General features: G+C 39.5%; 1 protein-coding gene across 1 annotated transcript in view; it reads left to right on the plus strand.

The window, feature by feature from the left end:
• The window catches only part of LOC145391598 (cytochrome P450 2L1-like), a 96,311-nt gene that overhangs the window by 79,468 nt on the left and 1,766 nt on the right, over positions 1-15,077 (plus strand). The window contains exon 8 of the mRNA XM_080266145.1: positions 14,782-14,926. Within this exon, the coding sequence (XP_080122271.1) occupies positions 14,782-14,926 (145 nt within the window). The remainder of the gene's footprint in view (positions 1-14,781; positions 14,927-15,077) is intronic.

The raw sequence follows: 15,077 nt of genomic DNA on the forward strand, positions 1-15,077 counted from the left end.
CTAACTCCACCCATAGCTGGCTCAGCAATTTCACTACGCGAAGGTAGTGTCCTTCTCCTACGGTGGCGGCGGCGTGGTGGCTGCATGTCACAGGGGCACACGGCCCGGGCTGACATGTGTCGCTGTTGCCCGGAGTGGTGGTGGTTGGTGGCGGCCACCCCGTGGGGTCCGTGTGGGGGTGTCAGCGTATCTGTGGGCACACTACGCTGTTCTTGGCTTGCCCTGTCGTCGGGGGTGCTATGGTATTCTTCGGGGGCACTGTTTTTGAAGCCACGCATTTTAGTAGGTAAGGATGTTCACCATCCACTCACTCATGTAGTGCTGCATTGGGTGTCTGTCCTTTCCTCTCTTCCTTCCTCTTCTGCCTTTCTTGCCTTCATTCTTTCCTCTTCCGTCTGCCTTTTTGGTGACTCTGCACTGAGTGACAAACCAAATGGTTTCCTGTACACCAGGAAACCACTTATTGCTCTGGGTGGTAACCATATAACCAAATTATGGCGCCTGGTGGTTTAGTGGGTAATTAAGGCGCTCCAGTCGGATTGAGCCTGTGTAGGTTTATATCCAAGGGGTTGTTTGGGTTTATTGCTCACGTATTGCCACTCAGGGATGAGTGAGGCTGGTCACTTTCATCTTAAGGGGAGTTGATGCCAGCAGGGACCGATTTTCGACTGACAAAGGCAGTTTGCGAAAGTTACCCCATAAAATAGCTCCGAGTATCACCCATTCTCTGTAAAAATATGACAGCCGTACGACAATACTTTCCGCTTCAAATATATGTATATATATATAATATATATATAGCTTCAAATATATATATATATATAATTACAAAACATATATATATATATATATATATATATATATATATATATGTTTTGTAATTCCAATTTTGAGGTCACTTCCCTGCAGAAATCTCCATTTTCAATGCAATATATAATATGACCACTTTTTTTCCGTTTTTTTTTTTTTTTCTGCGAAAATTTTCATACGTCTGGCATTGGGAGTGTGAGCTTGGGAGGGTGGCAGTGGCACCATGGCAGTGAAGTAGGGAAATGCCCGTCCCGCGGCTCGCCAGAGGTGATATGGCACCGGGAGGGGTGGGATACGCCAGCCTTGGTCTCAACCTGTTCACAGTCTGAGCTAATCTTGGCCATTTCTCATCGTTTTTGCACACTTTTTGAAGATGGGGCAACCGTCTAAGTAGCTACTGCAACGTCAGAAAGTGGCAGAGAAGAATTTGATGCCATTTCGAGGGGAGAAAACGTGTTGGAAGCAGCAGTTCTTTTCTCCACCAGCGCCACCTCCTCTCTCACCTGCCCCTCCCAACCGCCACCTCACCTGACGACCCCAAACCTTCTGTCTTTTTCTCCAACTTTGTATTCTCCAACACCCTCTACCTCTTCATAACCATCCCTAATCCTAACTCACACACACACAAAAAAAGGTACTTGTTCCGAATCGTACAGACACTGCAAGTCAACAAAAAACGAGTGGTATCTCAGAACTAAATTTATTGTCCTTTGGAGTGATGTAACTCCATTAGTTTTGAACATACCTACAAAAAGAGGAATGAAAGAGGAACATTTTGTGCATATAGTGTATATATATATATATATATATATATATATATATATATATATATATATGTATATACTGTATATATATATATATATATATATATATATATATATATATATATATATATATATATATATATATATATATATATATATATATATATATATATATATATATATATATATATATATATATATATATAATATATATATATATATATATATATATATATATATATATATATATATATATATATATATATATATATATATATATATATATATATATATATATATATATATATATATATATTTCAGAGACTGACAAACATGACTGTAATAATTTTTTTGAACATAGCAAAAAGGGGGTAAAATTTGGGATAAATACATAAGCATTTTGGGATTTTTTTTTGTTCAGCAATGGCGAAGAATATTAAAAAACTTTTAGGGCAATTTATTAATGAGGGTTTTATTAGTAAAACTACCGAATATCATAGATTCCAGATGAACACACTTCCCCTGGTTTCCCATTTCTCGCATTTTTTTTTTTTTTTATAAGTATTACGTATATATTTTTATCTGTAAAAACTAATCGACCAAATTTACTTAAACGTAGAGATGTTATTGCTCATATAAAGTAACAAAACATGTAATAAAAGCAGACAAGTATAAGAAAAACAGAATATGTACAGTTGCTGACACATCAAACAAAAACACCCCGTCCACCAGCCACGTGGTGTAATGCTCTCCGCATCTTATAACACTGACAGTCACGGAACTTCACCTGTTTCGTTCGGTCGCAAGGACGAACCGAACGCGTTGATCACTGCCGCTTTGCGCAGTTAATGGTTGTATATAAACAATGTTCCTCCTGACATACATAAAAAAAAAAAAAAAGGTTTGTGAATATGGTAATAAAATAATTTCACACCATACATATTCGTATTTTATTCACATGAAACACAGGTTACGTAAGTGTGACCTTGGACAAACATCACTAACCATACAACATTTACCGACGGCCAGCAGATAAGCCATGATAACATTATCCGCCTTCCTGCACCTATCATAATAATCACAAAATTACCGTGACCCCCCTCCTTGACCGTGAACCTGAAACTGGTAGACATCTTAATAAACGCATTTTCATAGGTGGCGCCACAGTAAGAGGCAGGATGAGGTGCCTGGGAGACAGGAGGAGGGAGTTTGTCGAGGGGGGGAGGGTATTGTGGTCTGGCTTGTGGGAGGGTGGGGGATCTCGATAGGAGACGAGTGATGGGGTAGGGGAGAGTGGACTGTGGCAGGAAGCTAGGATGGGATGGATAAATGATTCGCTGGCAACGTGGTGCCAAATCAGCTATGGCTTAACACTGATTATGGACTTTGATAATCAGGCCGATAAAAGTTTTGCAGATTGGTGCGTCATCCAATCAGAATGTTTTGTTATATCGTCTGTCGGACGACCTATTCCCTAGGGGATGGCACACTGCACAAACCCTGCATTATTAGTGTATGGTGACGTCTGTCATCACATGATAATTTATGAAACTTCCATAGAATGATGTAACCCTGTTGTCAGAGCGACTAGGAGCTATAATTGTTGCGTTCACATAGTCACATCATGGATGACGACTGTGATATCGAAAGCAGAGGAAGGGGGGGGGGGGAATTTTCTCATGCTACAATACATAATAGCAGTAGTGATTCATGTCTATGAATCTCTCTAATATCTGTATGGCACTGATATAAAGAAAACGTGATTAAAGGTGGGGGGGGGGGATGAACTGGGTCCTAGAACGTTGGCGGCGATACTGGGGTGGGCTAATAGGTGGGTAGAGAGATGCCTTGTCAGCTGTATTACATGATCTTTATGTTGGATTACTGTAAGCCCTATCCTGATAGAGTAAATCGTGGTATGACGGACGTGTAACTTATGCAGTCTGATCCACAATCTCAGTATCCAGTTCACTGTCTGCCCCATCCTCTTCCCGACAACTGCGTGCACTCACACGTGGGCACTGGTGGGGAGGGGAGATGGCTGTACCGTAATGACTGCTACACCATGAACAGCGGATCGCATGTTTATACATCAGCGACAGTGGTTCACCTATTTTCTGTAATGGATTGCAATATGCACCGTTACTTAGCCAGGGCAACAGCTCCATGTTCGGACACTGCTGAGATGCGTGGCTACATAGGTGCTCTCCGTGAACAGGGCAGTGGTCCTTGTATTTTTTTGTATCCTGTCAGTTTCACACTGTGAACTCTACTCGGTTGTTTTGCATAACAAAAGACACTGCAGATAAAGTGCGTGTTTGCATTTAATACAAGCAATTTCTGTAACTAATGGCATAGTTGATATAATAAAATGCACGTGCTCAGACTGGACAACTGGAGGCATTACACCCTTGTTCCACCATTATTGACTTGAGGATTTGTGAAGGAATACTTAGGGCATGTGACAGCTGCTCAGTATGAACCTAAAGATAACTAATAACCACTGGCAATGTTTAAAATCAACAGCCAAACACGGCATACAGAAAAGGGTAACATAAACCTTTTATTTTACATCGATGCCATACAGATATTAATGAGAACCATAGGGACCACCATTCTTTTAGATTTCATATTTATTGGTGATAAAGGAAAAAATATACATAGGCCTATCCTTTCTTTGCCCCGTTGTCATGAGGGGAATAAAATAGAGGAGGTTTAGCGATATTCATTATCATTGTTATATTTATTCCAAATGCTTGTTGTGTGAAATGAATAAGCATGAGTAGGAGAGTGATATATATATCGTATGCTTGTGTGGAACAATGTAAACAGTGCACCGAGTGTTCGTATTTGTACAAATTATCATCTGCAAGACATGAGGTAGTGCACATGTGACCTACAGAGCATGTTCATATAGCACAGTGTTTGAAATATAATGTGTATCTCATAAAACTGATGGATTGGGTTATGTCTTGTGAAATAAACAACGTAGAAAGTGCACCATGCGCTCGTCAGAAAATATCATCTGCGATACCTGAGGTATTGCACATGTGACCTACAGAGCACGTTCATGTACTGTGGTGCTGAAACATACTGTGTTTCTCATAAATTGATAGATTTGGTTATGTTTAATGTGAAAAGAAAATGAAAGAGCGCACTGTGTGTTCGGAAGAAAAACATCGTCTGCTGCACCTGAGTTAGCGCAAAGGTAGCAAACTCCAATGTGTCCTACGGAACACGTGCATGTACTTTAGTGGTGAAGTGTTTCTCATAAATTGATAGATTTGGTTATGTCCAATGTGAAATAAAACCATAAACATTGCAGCGTGTTCTTGTAAGAAAAATATCGACTCCTACACCTGAGTTAGCACAAAGGTAGCGAAATCCAATGTGACCTACGGAACATGTGCATGTACACTTTTTAGTGGTGAAATATACTGTGTTTCTCATAAACTGATAGATTTAGTTATGTCTCGTGCAGAAAAACAAAACAAAACATAAACAGTGCAGTGTGTTCTCGTAAGAAAATTATAGTCTCCTACACCAGAGTTAAAGCTAAGGTAGCGAAATCCAACGTGACCTACGGAACACGTGCATGTACTTTTCAGTGGTGAAATATACTGTGTTTTTCATAAACTGGTAGATCTAGTTATGTCTCATTTGAAAAAACACACGTAGTCTGCGCAAAAACAATTCATAAATTTAAGGAGTTGCATGATGAGAATGGTTTAAGACACGGGACAGTACGAGCTTGACTTATTCCTGAAAAGATACAATTAGATAAGAACACACACACACACACAAGTCCGGCACGTCCAACATCGGCGCTCCGTACTGAACCAACACGGCCAGTGGCATTACCTAAATTAGTATCTTTGTATGAGTCGAGCTCTGTACCAGGTTAGACTAAATAATTTCTCATTATTAAAGGGAAAAAAAAAAAAAAGTTTAAACAAGACTTGTTAAAACAGAAAAGAGAACTAAGAGGAAAAAATGAGCTGAGTCAGCTGAGGTTTGTTTAGACTACAGCAACACGGGGAAAGTGTACATACTCTGTAAGTACATACTCTGTTCTTTTAGTATTGCAAAATGGATACATACTTTAGTAAAGCAAATTTGGAAAAGAAAAGGGATAAAGGTATAAAGCAAAATGATGATTTCTACCAAGAACTGGTTGAAGTGGAGACTCACAATAGACTGGTTGAACGTGTACACAAAGTAGAAATGGCTTTCAAAAATGAAATTGATGAAATAAAGAAGCAGATGCACTTGCAAAAGGAAGAAATAGAAAAACTAGGAAGGGAGGCCAATAAGAAAGACACAACCATCAGTGAACTAACAGTGGAATTGAGTACACTTAGGAAGAAAATGAGTGAAATGGCAAGTACAGTAGTCAATGACGAGAGTGTTATGGAAGAGTTCAAAAATGACACAGAGACAATTAGGCAAGTAAGCAGTCTTATAGACCAGAGCAGTGATATTGAGAAGATAACACAGGTGAATGAAGCTGTTCAAAGCTACAAAAATTATGTGGAAACCACGTATGCTGAAATGGTGAAAGTAAAGAAAGACTTAGAAACAAGAGTGGAGGAAAAAAGCATTAAAAAGGAAGTGAAAAGAATAATCCAAAACAATCCAAAGTTAATCAGACATTCAGTAGATATAAACAAATCTATAGTAATCACTGGTATAGAAGAGGAAGAAGTAAAAAACAAGATCACAAGAGACAAAAAGGAGATGGCAAATGTAATGAGCTTACTGAAAGAAGTATCAGAGGAAATCTGTAGTAAAGACATAGAGGAACACAAAAGGTTAGGGAAATACGAGAAAAGCAAGACAAGACCTCTAAAGGTGGCTTTCCAGAGTGTAAACACTGTGGAAGAGATACTAAAAAATGCAAAGAATCTTATGGAAAAAGAGGAGTTCAAAAATGTATGGATAAAAAGATGCCTAACAAGAGGAACTGGAATTACTGAAAGAGAAAAGGGAGGAAGCAAAAACAAAAAATGAGGGAAGATCAGAAGAGGAGAAGATTTTTTTTTTTTTTTGTTGGGTCTGGTTAGTACTTGGATGGGTGACCGCCAGGGAACACCAGATGCTGTTGGCATCCCTACGTCAAGTGGGGTTGGTGGAGGATTAGTGCCCCTCCCTGTAAAACAATTAACTCTGAGCCCTTGGCCACCCTGTCTGGGATGCATGGCGTCTGGTAATGAATGAATGAATGAATAGGAGTGCGGTACGAAAGTGGTACACAAACAGGATGGAATAATAAGGAGGAACGTAGTAGAACAATGTCATGACAAGTATATAAACAAGATGATAAAGTTGATGTACTCAAATGTGGATGGAACGGTATCTAAATTACTAGAGATGAATGATTATGTCAGAGAAAATGAACCACAAATAATATGCCTAACTGAAACAAAATTAACACCAAGGATATCCAATGACATACTAAACTTAGAGGAATACAATATATGGAGAAGAGACAGAAATTTTAAAAAAGGAGGAGGAATTATAATATTAACTAAGAAAAATCTAAAGTCAGTGAAATAAAACTAGATATACCATCACAAGTAGAACTGATTGCAGTAGAGATCAACACATCTGAAGGTAAAGTAATTGTAGCCAATTTGTACATGCCACCCAGATCAAACACATGGGAAAGAGACGAATATGAGGACCTGGCAGAGAGTACAATTCAGAGTTTAAGAGCATTACTACATAAAATGGAAGAAAAATCGGAAAGAATTATACTAACTGGGGATTTCAATACAAATATAAATTGGAATACTCTAGATATAATTAGCCACGAAAGCTGTTGGGACCAAAAGCTCCTGGATCTCGTACAAGGGTTTTTCCTAACGCAACATGTGAGGGTAACCACCAGAAAAAGAGGACTTGATGTACCTTCAGTGCTAGATCAAATATTTACTAGGCAAGAAAATGATATTGACAGTTTAATATATCACCCTCCACTCGGCAAAAGCGATCAAGCAGTACTAAATTATAACTTCAGGATAGCATATGACATAGTAAACAGCAATGACAGTTACAAAAAGAGCCTAAACTATAAAAAGGGAAATTATCAAGACCTAAAGAAGTATTTCTTAGAAGTTGATTGGGAAAATGAGCTTAGAGGACAAGATTTAAATGGTGTATATAAAAAATTCTGTGAATTTTATGAAATAGGAGTCCAGAAGTACATCCCACAGCACAAAGAAGCAGATAAGAAAATACAGAAATGGTTCAGTATAGAATGTAAAAAATCAAAAGAAAGAAGAGATTTGTTGTGGAATAGATACATAAGACACAATAGTGAAAGGGCGTATAATAATTACAAACAGGCAAGAAACGATTATACAAGAATAAGGAGGGAAGCCCCAAAACAGTTTGAGGAGGATATAATAAATAAAAGTAGTGATCAACCAAAGCTGTTTTACAGCTATATCAGAAGCAAAACCAAAGTAAAAGATATAATACAATTCATTACGGACGAGGGAATCACCTATACACAAGAGAAAGATATTTGTGAAGCACTAAATAAGAATTTCCAATTAGTTTTTACAGAAGAAAAAAATTTTGGAGGGACTATGTGGAACATGCATGTCCAGACATATTACCAGATATACAAATAGCAGAAAAAGTAATACAGGAGGAGTTAAGTAGATTAGACAGAGGAAAAGCAAGTGGTCCTGATGAAATTTCATGTTGGTATTATGAGAATGTGCAAAGGAGGTAAGTAAACCATTATTTTTAATTTTCAAGAATTCCTTGAGTCAAGGTAAACTACCTGATATTTGGAAAAAAGCAAATATTGTCTCCTTATTCAAGAAACGAAATAGACAAAATCCACTCAACTACCGACCAGTATCACTGACCAGTGTTGTAAGCAAGGTATTAGAAAAGCTTATAAGAAAAGCTTGGGTAAATCATCTAGAAGAACACAGTATGATAACAGAAAGACAGTTTGGTTTCAGAAAAGGAAAATCATGTGTTACTAATCTGTTGAGCTACTATGACAGAGTAACAAACACAATACAGGAAAGGGAAGGATGGGTGGACAGTATCTATTTAGATTTCAAGAAAGCTTTTGACACAGTACCACACCACAGACTGTTATGGAAACTGTACCATCAAGGAGGAATTCGAGGCAAACTGTTTTGTTGGATGCAAGACTTTCTCATAAAAAGAGAAATGAGAACAGTACTAAGGGGAAACTACTCATCATGGAAAGAAGTGACTAGTGGAGTACCACAGGGTTCAGTGCTGGCACCAATCATGTTTTTAGTGTATATAAATGATATAAAGAGTAACACTGGAAATGAGAGCTATCTGAATATGTTTGCTGATGATGCAAAAATACAAAGGAGAATTACTAACACAGACTCTTGTAAAGAGCTACAAGAAGAATTAAATATACTTCATGAATGGAGTAATACATGGCAAATGGAATTCAATGTGGACAAGTGTCATGTAATCAAGTTTGGTAAAAGTGGAAAAAGACCTGATTGGGATTATAAGTTAGGAAATACAACCCTATACACATCAGAAAGAGAGAAGGACCTAGGTGTGATTATCAATAACAGACTATCTCCGGCTGACCACATCAGCGAGAAGGTACGGAACATGTATACACTGCTTGCAAATATGAGAATAGCATTCACATACATAAATGAAGACATGCTAAGAAGGATAATAACATCATTTATTAGACCAACCCTGGAATATGCATCAGTAGTCTGGAGTCCTCATCTCAAAAAGCACATAGACAAGATTGAAAAAGTTCAAAGGGCCGCTACAAGATGGATACCAAGCTTAAGGGACCTAAGCTACGAAGAAAGACTAAATAAACTGAATCTACGAACACTACAGGAGAGAAGGAAAAGAGGTGACATGATAATGCTATATAAGTGCATATCAGGGAAGGAGAAAATAGACAGATGATTACTTAACATATGGAGAACCATCAGCAAGAGGACACTGCAAAAAACTGCATAAGAAGAGAGGTGATAAAGACGTAAGGAAATTTAGTTTCCCAAACAGAGCAATTGATCAGTGGAATGCACTACCGAATGAAATAGTGTGTGCCAAAACAATTCACAAATTTAAGGATATGTACGATAAATATGGTTTAAGACACGGGACAGTACGAGCTTGACTCATTCCTGTAAACATACAAATAGGTAAGAACAATTAGGTAAGAACACACACACAGGGAAACGAAACACCGAATGAGTGGATGATGGACACCGCCACCTGCCACTGAATTTATCATAATCAGAACTGAAGAAGCCTTAAGGAAAGGTGAAAGCTTGAAAAAAAAAAAAAATGGAGGTTTGGTTTAGAAAGAAACCAAATGTTTGGTGTCAGAGATTCTAGCATAGAAATAGCGAAGAACATCAGCGACGTGATCATAGTAGCAGGATTTATACAGAATTTTACAACGGCTTCGTTGTCGCCCTTGAGTCAATTCAGGGTGAAGAAATACTGGAGACAGTGATCCTCAGCATTAAATGGACAGAGGAAGTAAAGGAACTGAGAGGAATGAAGATGGGCGAGAGAGGTGATGATGGTCCCATCAGCGATCTTATTGTTGTGCAGATGTCTTTGCATTAAATGAAAAAACAAAACTACTTATGAAATGTTTAGAGGTCAGGCTGTACCCCGGTCTTAGAATATACTCCTATTAATCTTCTAAACAAAATGGCATTTAAGACCTACCACGAGATTAGCCCTCGCCATGCTGTACACTTACTTTACAAAAATGTTTTAAGACCTAATTATTCTTACGTTTAATGAAACTAGCTAAGGGAACTTAATAGCAGACTTCATTCAAGCTGTTGATCAGGCGACTGAAAAAACTTCATAATGTAAGAAACCAATGTTCACATCGATTGCTGGTTATGGCAAATCAGTTGTTTCTGTTGAAAAACCTGCAACGATAGAACAATACAATGACAAGGTATAAAAAAAACTTTTATTTATATACTGCAAGATATTTATAGTATGGCCGTTATAATACTCTTTATGGGTAGTTACAAAATATCAGTAAAGAGCCATACTAGACAAACATACACAAACTTACCCAAGTTATTCAATGCATGTCCAGAGGATGTTAAAAATGAATGACGAGGGAATTGGGATCAATGGTGAGCAATCAGTATACAGGACTGGAAAATTATGTTTAATGGACATGTTTATTCCTTACAGTAAAATCAGGATGTAAAAAAATCAAATGCGGAATGCACATACCTAAGAGAGGCAGTTCAGGTAGGCTATACTGTACATGGGAAAGTAGGTAAACGTATAACTGGAATTAAATGGTGAGCTTTTGGCAAACTAAATAACAACAACAATGATGACAAAGGAGTTGGTTATATAATTAATGTGCCCTTTCTTTTCCGTCTTAAGAACTGGAAATGTGGAGCCTAACCAAATCCTTGGAACAAATATTTAGGATCGCCTTGAGAGGAATGGAAAGGATCATGTTAGGTATCACGTGGAGAGGTAAAGAGATATTCGTGGAAAAGGAACTAGATGGAAGTAGTGAATTTTATCACTATAAACAAAAGGCTAAAATGGATGTGGGTAGGTCACATCCTTCGTAGAACAGATAATAAACAGACAACCTAGGGGAACTGAGTCTAGAGACTGAATGAGAGGAAGAGGAAGACAGAGGACAATATGGCGAGTTGAGATTCGGAATCAACTGGGATTGGATAAAACACGCTAACAGAGGACTTTATCCTACAGTGGATGATAATGGTGTGTGTGTGTGTGTGTGTGTGTGTGTGTGTGTGTGTGTGTGTGTGTGTGTGTGTGTGTGTGTGCAGGGAAAGTGTTCAACTGATGATTCACACCCGACCTCTTCCTCATATCCTATTAATTATGTTAGAGTATGTTTTATACGTAACCCCCCCCCCTTTTTCAGCACAGCAGGAGTATGTCGAAGCAATTCTTTCAATAATCAATAACATTTTTTTTCCAATATTTACGTAAATATCATTCTCATTTTACTTGCTTGAGGGTGCGAAAGTTGATGTATGCGGAATAACTGAAACGAAATGGAGAGGTGAGAGTGTGAGAGAATGGGAGTATGGATGGGGTATATGTGCAGGAGTAGGTGAGAATGAGAGGGCAAAAGAAGGAGTATGTATAGTTGTGAGTAAAAGATGGAAGAAGAGCATAAGAGAGTATGGATCAGTTAGGTCAAGGATTGTGTGGGTAAGTTTGAAAGTTGGAATACAAATGTGGGCGATTGTGTGTGTGTATGCACCAACGCAAGATCATGCAAGCAGAGTGAGAGAAGAGTTCTGGACAAATGTGGAAGTGTGCATGGAAAAGCTTGGAAAGAATGAGAGAGTGTTTTTGATCTGTGATATGAATGGTAAAGTAGGGATGTGAAGGTGGATGGAATAGTTGGTGAGTGGGGTGTGCCTGCTGAGATAGATGAGAATGCAGTGCGTTAGTGGACACATGTGCTGGGAGGGGGTTGGTGATAGCCAATACCCTCTTCAGGCACAAGATGATTCACAGGTATACATGGCGACTGATGAGAAGGGTGGGTGGTGAACTGAATGAAAGGAAGGCAATAATTGATTGTGTGTGTGTGGATGAAAAGATGCAAAAATGTGTAATGGATGCAAGAGCTTATAGAGGTTGGGGGAGTGGACTTTCTGACCACTATTTGGTGGTGGCCAGAATTAAGGTCCAATTAGGATGGAGAAATAGAAGAAGGGAGGGACGGGAAGAAGGAGTATTTGTAAGGAGAGTGGAAAGGTTACAAGAGGATGAGAAAAAGACAGAGTATAAGAGAGAAGTGGAGGAACGATTGGGCAAATATGAATTGGAGCAGATGGGGGACGTGGAAGGTGTGTGCAGGATAATTACAGAAGAAATATGTGCAGCATGTGATGTGGTGTGTGGGATGAAGAGAAGTCGGAGGGGTGTGCAAGGAACAGCTTGGTGGAATGAAGAGGTGAGACAGGCTGTGGCACAAAAGAAGAGCACATACAATGAATGGATGAGAAATAGGGGCATGGAAGAAGTTGAGATGCGGAAGAGAAAGTTATATGTAGAAAGAAACAGAGAGGTGAAAAGATTAGTAAGAAGAGAGTGGATAAGGAATTTGGAAGGAACTTGAGTGTAAAGTGGAGGGACTGTAAGAAAATGTTTTGGAAAGAGGTGAAAAGAGTAAGACAGGGTGGAAGTGAAGTTAGCAGGGGAGTGAAAGATAAAGATGGTAGATTACTAGTGGAGAAGGGAGAAAAAGTGAGCAGATGGAGAGAACACTTTAAGGAATTGTTGAACATAGAGGATGGAAGTAATGCGAGTATAAGTGGCTGGGGAATGGCTGGGAGGAGGAGGGAGGTGAGAAGACAGGAAGAAATCAGTAGGATAGTTGTGGAAGCAGTGAAGAAAGTTAAATTCGGAAAAGCCTCAGGAATTGATGGAGTGTGTGGTGAAATGCTGAAGCATGGGGGAGAGGTAGTAGTAGAATGGATATGGAGAATGTGCAGATTGGCCTGGGAGGAAGGTAGAGTCCCAGAGGATTGGAAGTCAGGTATAATTATTCCCTTATACAAAGGAAAAGGGGAAAAAGAAGTGTGTGGTAATCATACGGGCATCTGTCTTCTTAGTATAATAGGAATAGTGTATGGTAGGATACTGATTGACAAAGTTAGAAAAAGAACAGAGGAATTAGTTGGAGAAGAGCAGGGAGGATTTAGGAAGGGAAGAGGTTGTGTAGATCAGATATTCATTCTTAGATCTTTAGTGGAAAAGTTTCTAGAGAAGGGAAAGAAGTTGTATGCGGCTTTCATGGATTTGGAGAAAGCATAGGACAGGGTGGATAGACAAGGATTGTGGAAAGTATTAAGAATATATGAAGTAGATGGGACGTTGCTGAATGCTGTGAAGAGTATGTATGATGGTGCTGAAGCTGCAGTGCGTGTGGATGGTGAACTGAGTGAATTTTTCTCTTTGAAGGTTGGGTTGAAACAGGGATGTGTCATGTCTCCATGGTTGTTCAATCTGTACGTGGATGGGGTAATAAAAGAGGTACAAGGTAGGGTAGTGGATGTTGGAGTGGCCCTGGTGAGAGAGGGTAGTGTTTGGAAACTCCCTGTACTGTTGTTTGCAGATGATACTGTGTTGTTGAGTGAAGACGAAGGAGAGCTGCAAGGCTTGGTGGATGAGTTTGGGAGAGTGTGTAAGAAACGGAATCTAAAGGTGAATGTAGAGAAGAGTAAAGTGATGGTCTTTGAGAGAGGTGAAGTCAGTGAATGTACAGCGAGGTTGGATGGTGAGGAATTGGAAAATGTGAGTACGTTTAAGTACTTGGGTAGTGTGATGAGTAAGGATGGAGGTTTGGAGGGTGAAGTGCTTGAAAGGGTACAGCAGGGAAGAAAGGTTGCTGGTTCCTTGAAAGCAGTGATAAGAAGCAGGGAAGTGAGCATAGAAGTGAAAAAGTTACTACATGACAGTATTGTGATACCAACTCTAACGTATGGAAGTGAAGCTTGGACGTTGCTGGAAGGACACAAGTCAAGAGTGAGAGCCGTGGAAATGAGTTATTTAAGAGGAGCCTGTGGATTCACATGGAGAGACAGGCTGACAAATGAGAATATAAAGGAGCGTTGTGGTGTGGATGTGGATGAGATAGGAAGCGTTAGGAGGAATACACTAAGGTGGTTTGGCCATGTGGAGAGGATGGAGGATGAAAGACTGACGAAGAGAGTGTATGTGAGTGAGGTGGAGGAGGGAAGAGGGAGGGGGAGGCCGAGGATGAGATGGAGGGATGGGGTGGAGAGGTATATGAGAGAGGGGGGGGGTGAGTTGGGAGCGGGGCAGTGAAATGGCGGGGGACGGCGACGTGGAGGCGATTTGTTTGTGGCCACCCCGAACGGGAGTGAGGCGTCTGGCAATAGATAGATAGATAGATAGATTTTACTTGCTGGCAGTTGTTGTCACTGAAGCTGCTTTGATACTTCCTGTTCTTTCCATGGTGATGAAAAAGAGCTGTGCCACCACACCATACAGGCCCTAAAAGATACCAAAATGTACATAAACCAAGCTTCCTCAACCTGGTGTTCTACGGTCATGTTCCGTGACCATTACAATAGCATATTTGTACAGCATCAGGATTGATGTTACAAGGCCATTGCATATTGCCTATCTTATTATCAATCAACCACTTTTGCAGGGCAGCATCCTGAACGCCGTGGAAGTGTCCGTTCACCATGACCCACGTTACTGGAAGGACCCCCACCAGTTTCATCCCGAGCGGTGGCTTGATGAAGAAGGACGATTTGTCAGCAAGAAGGAAGGATTTTTACCCTTTAGTGTTGGTAAGGCATATTTTGCAAAACGTACATTTATTGGCTATATTACCAACACTGAATAAGCGAAGATGCAAGGAAGCCTATAATATTTGGCTATCATTAATGAAACTCCTGTAGTTTTAGGAGTGAACAGTCTGCATCCAAATATATAGAATGT

Source organism: Coenobita brevimanus, chromosome 2, assembly GCF_032717465.1.
Source record: "Coenobita brevimanus isolate Jiangsu-jjx chromosome 2, ASM3271746v2, whole genome shotgun sequence".
Taxonomy (NCBI): Eukaryota; Metazoa; Arthropoda; class Malacostraca; order Decapoda; family Coenobitidae; genus Coenobita; species Coenobita brevimanus.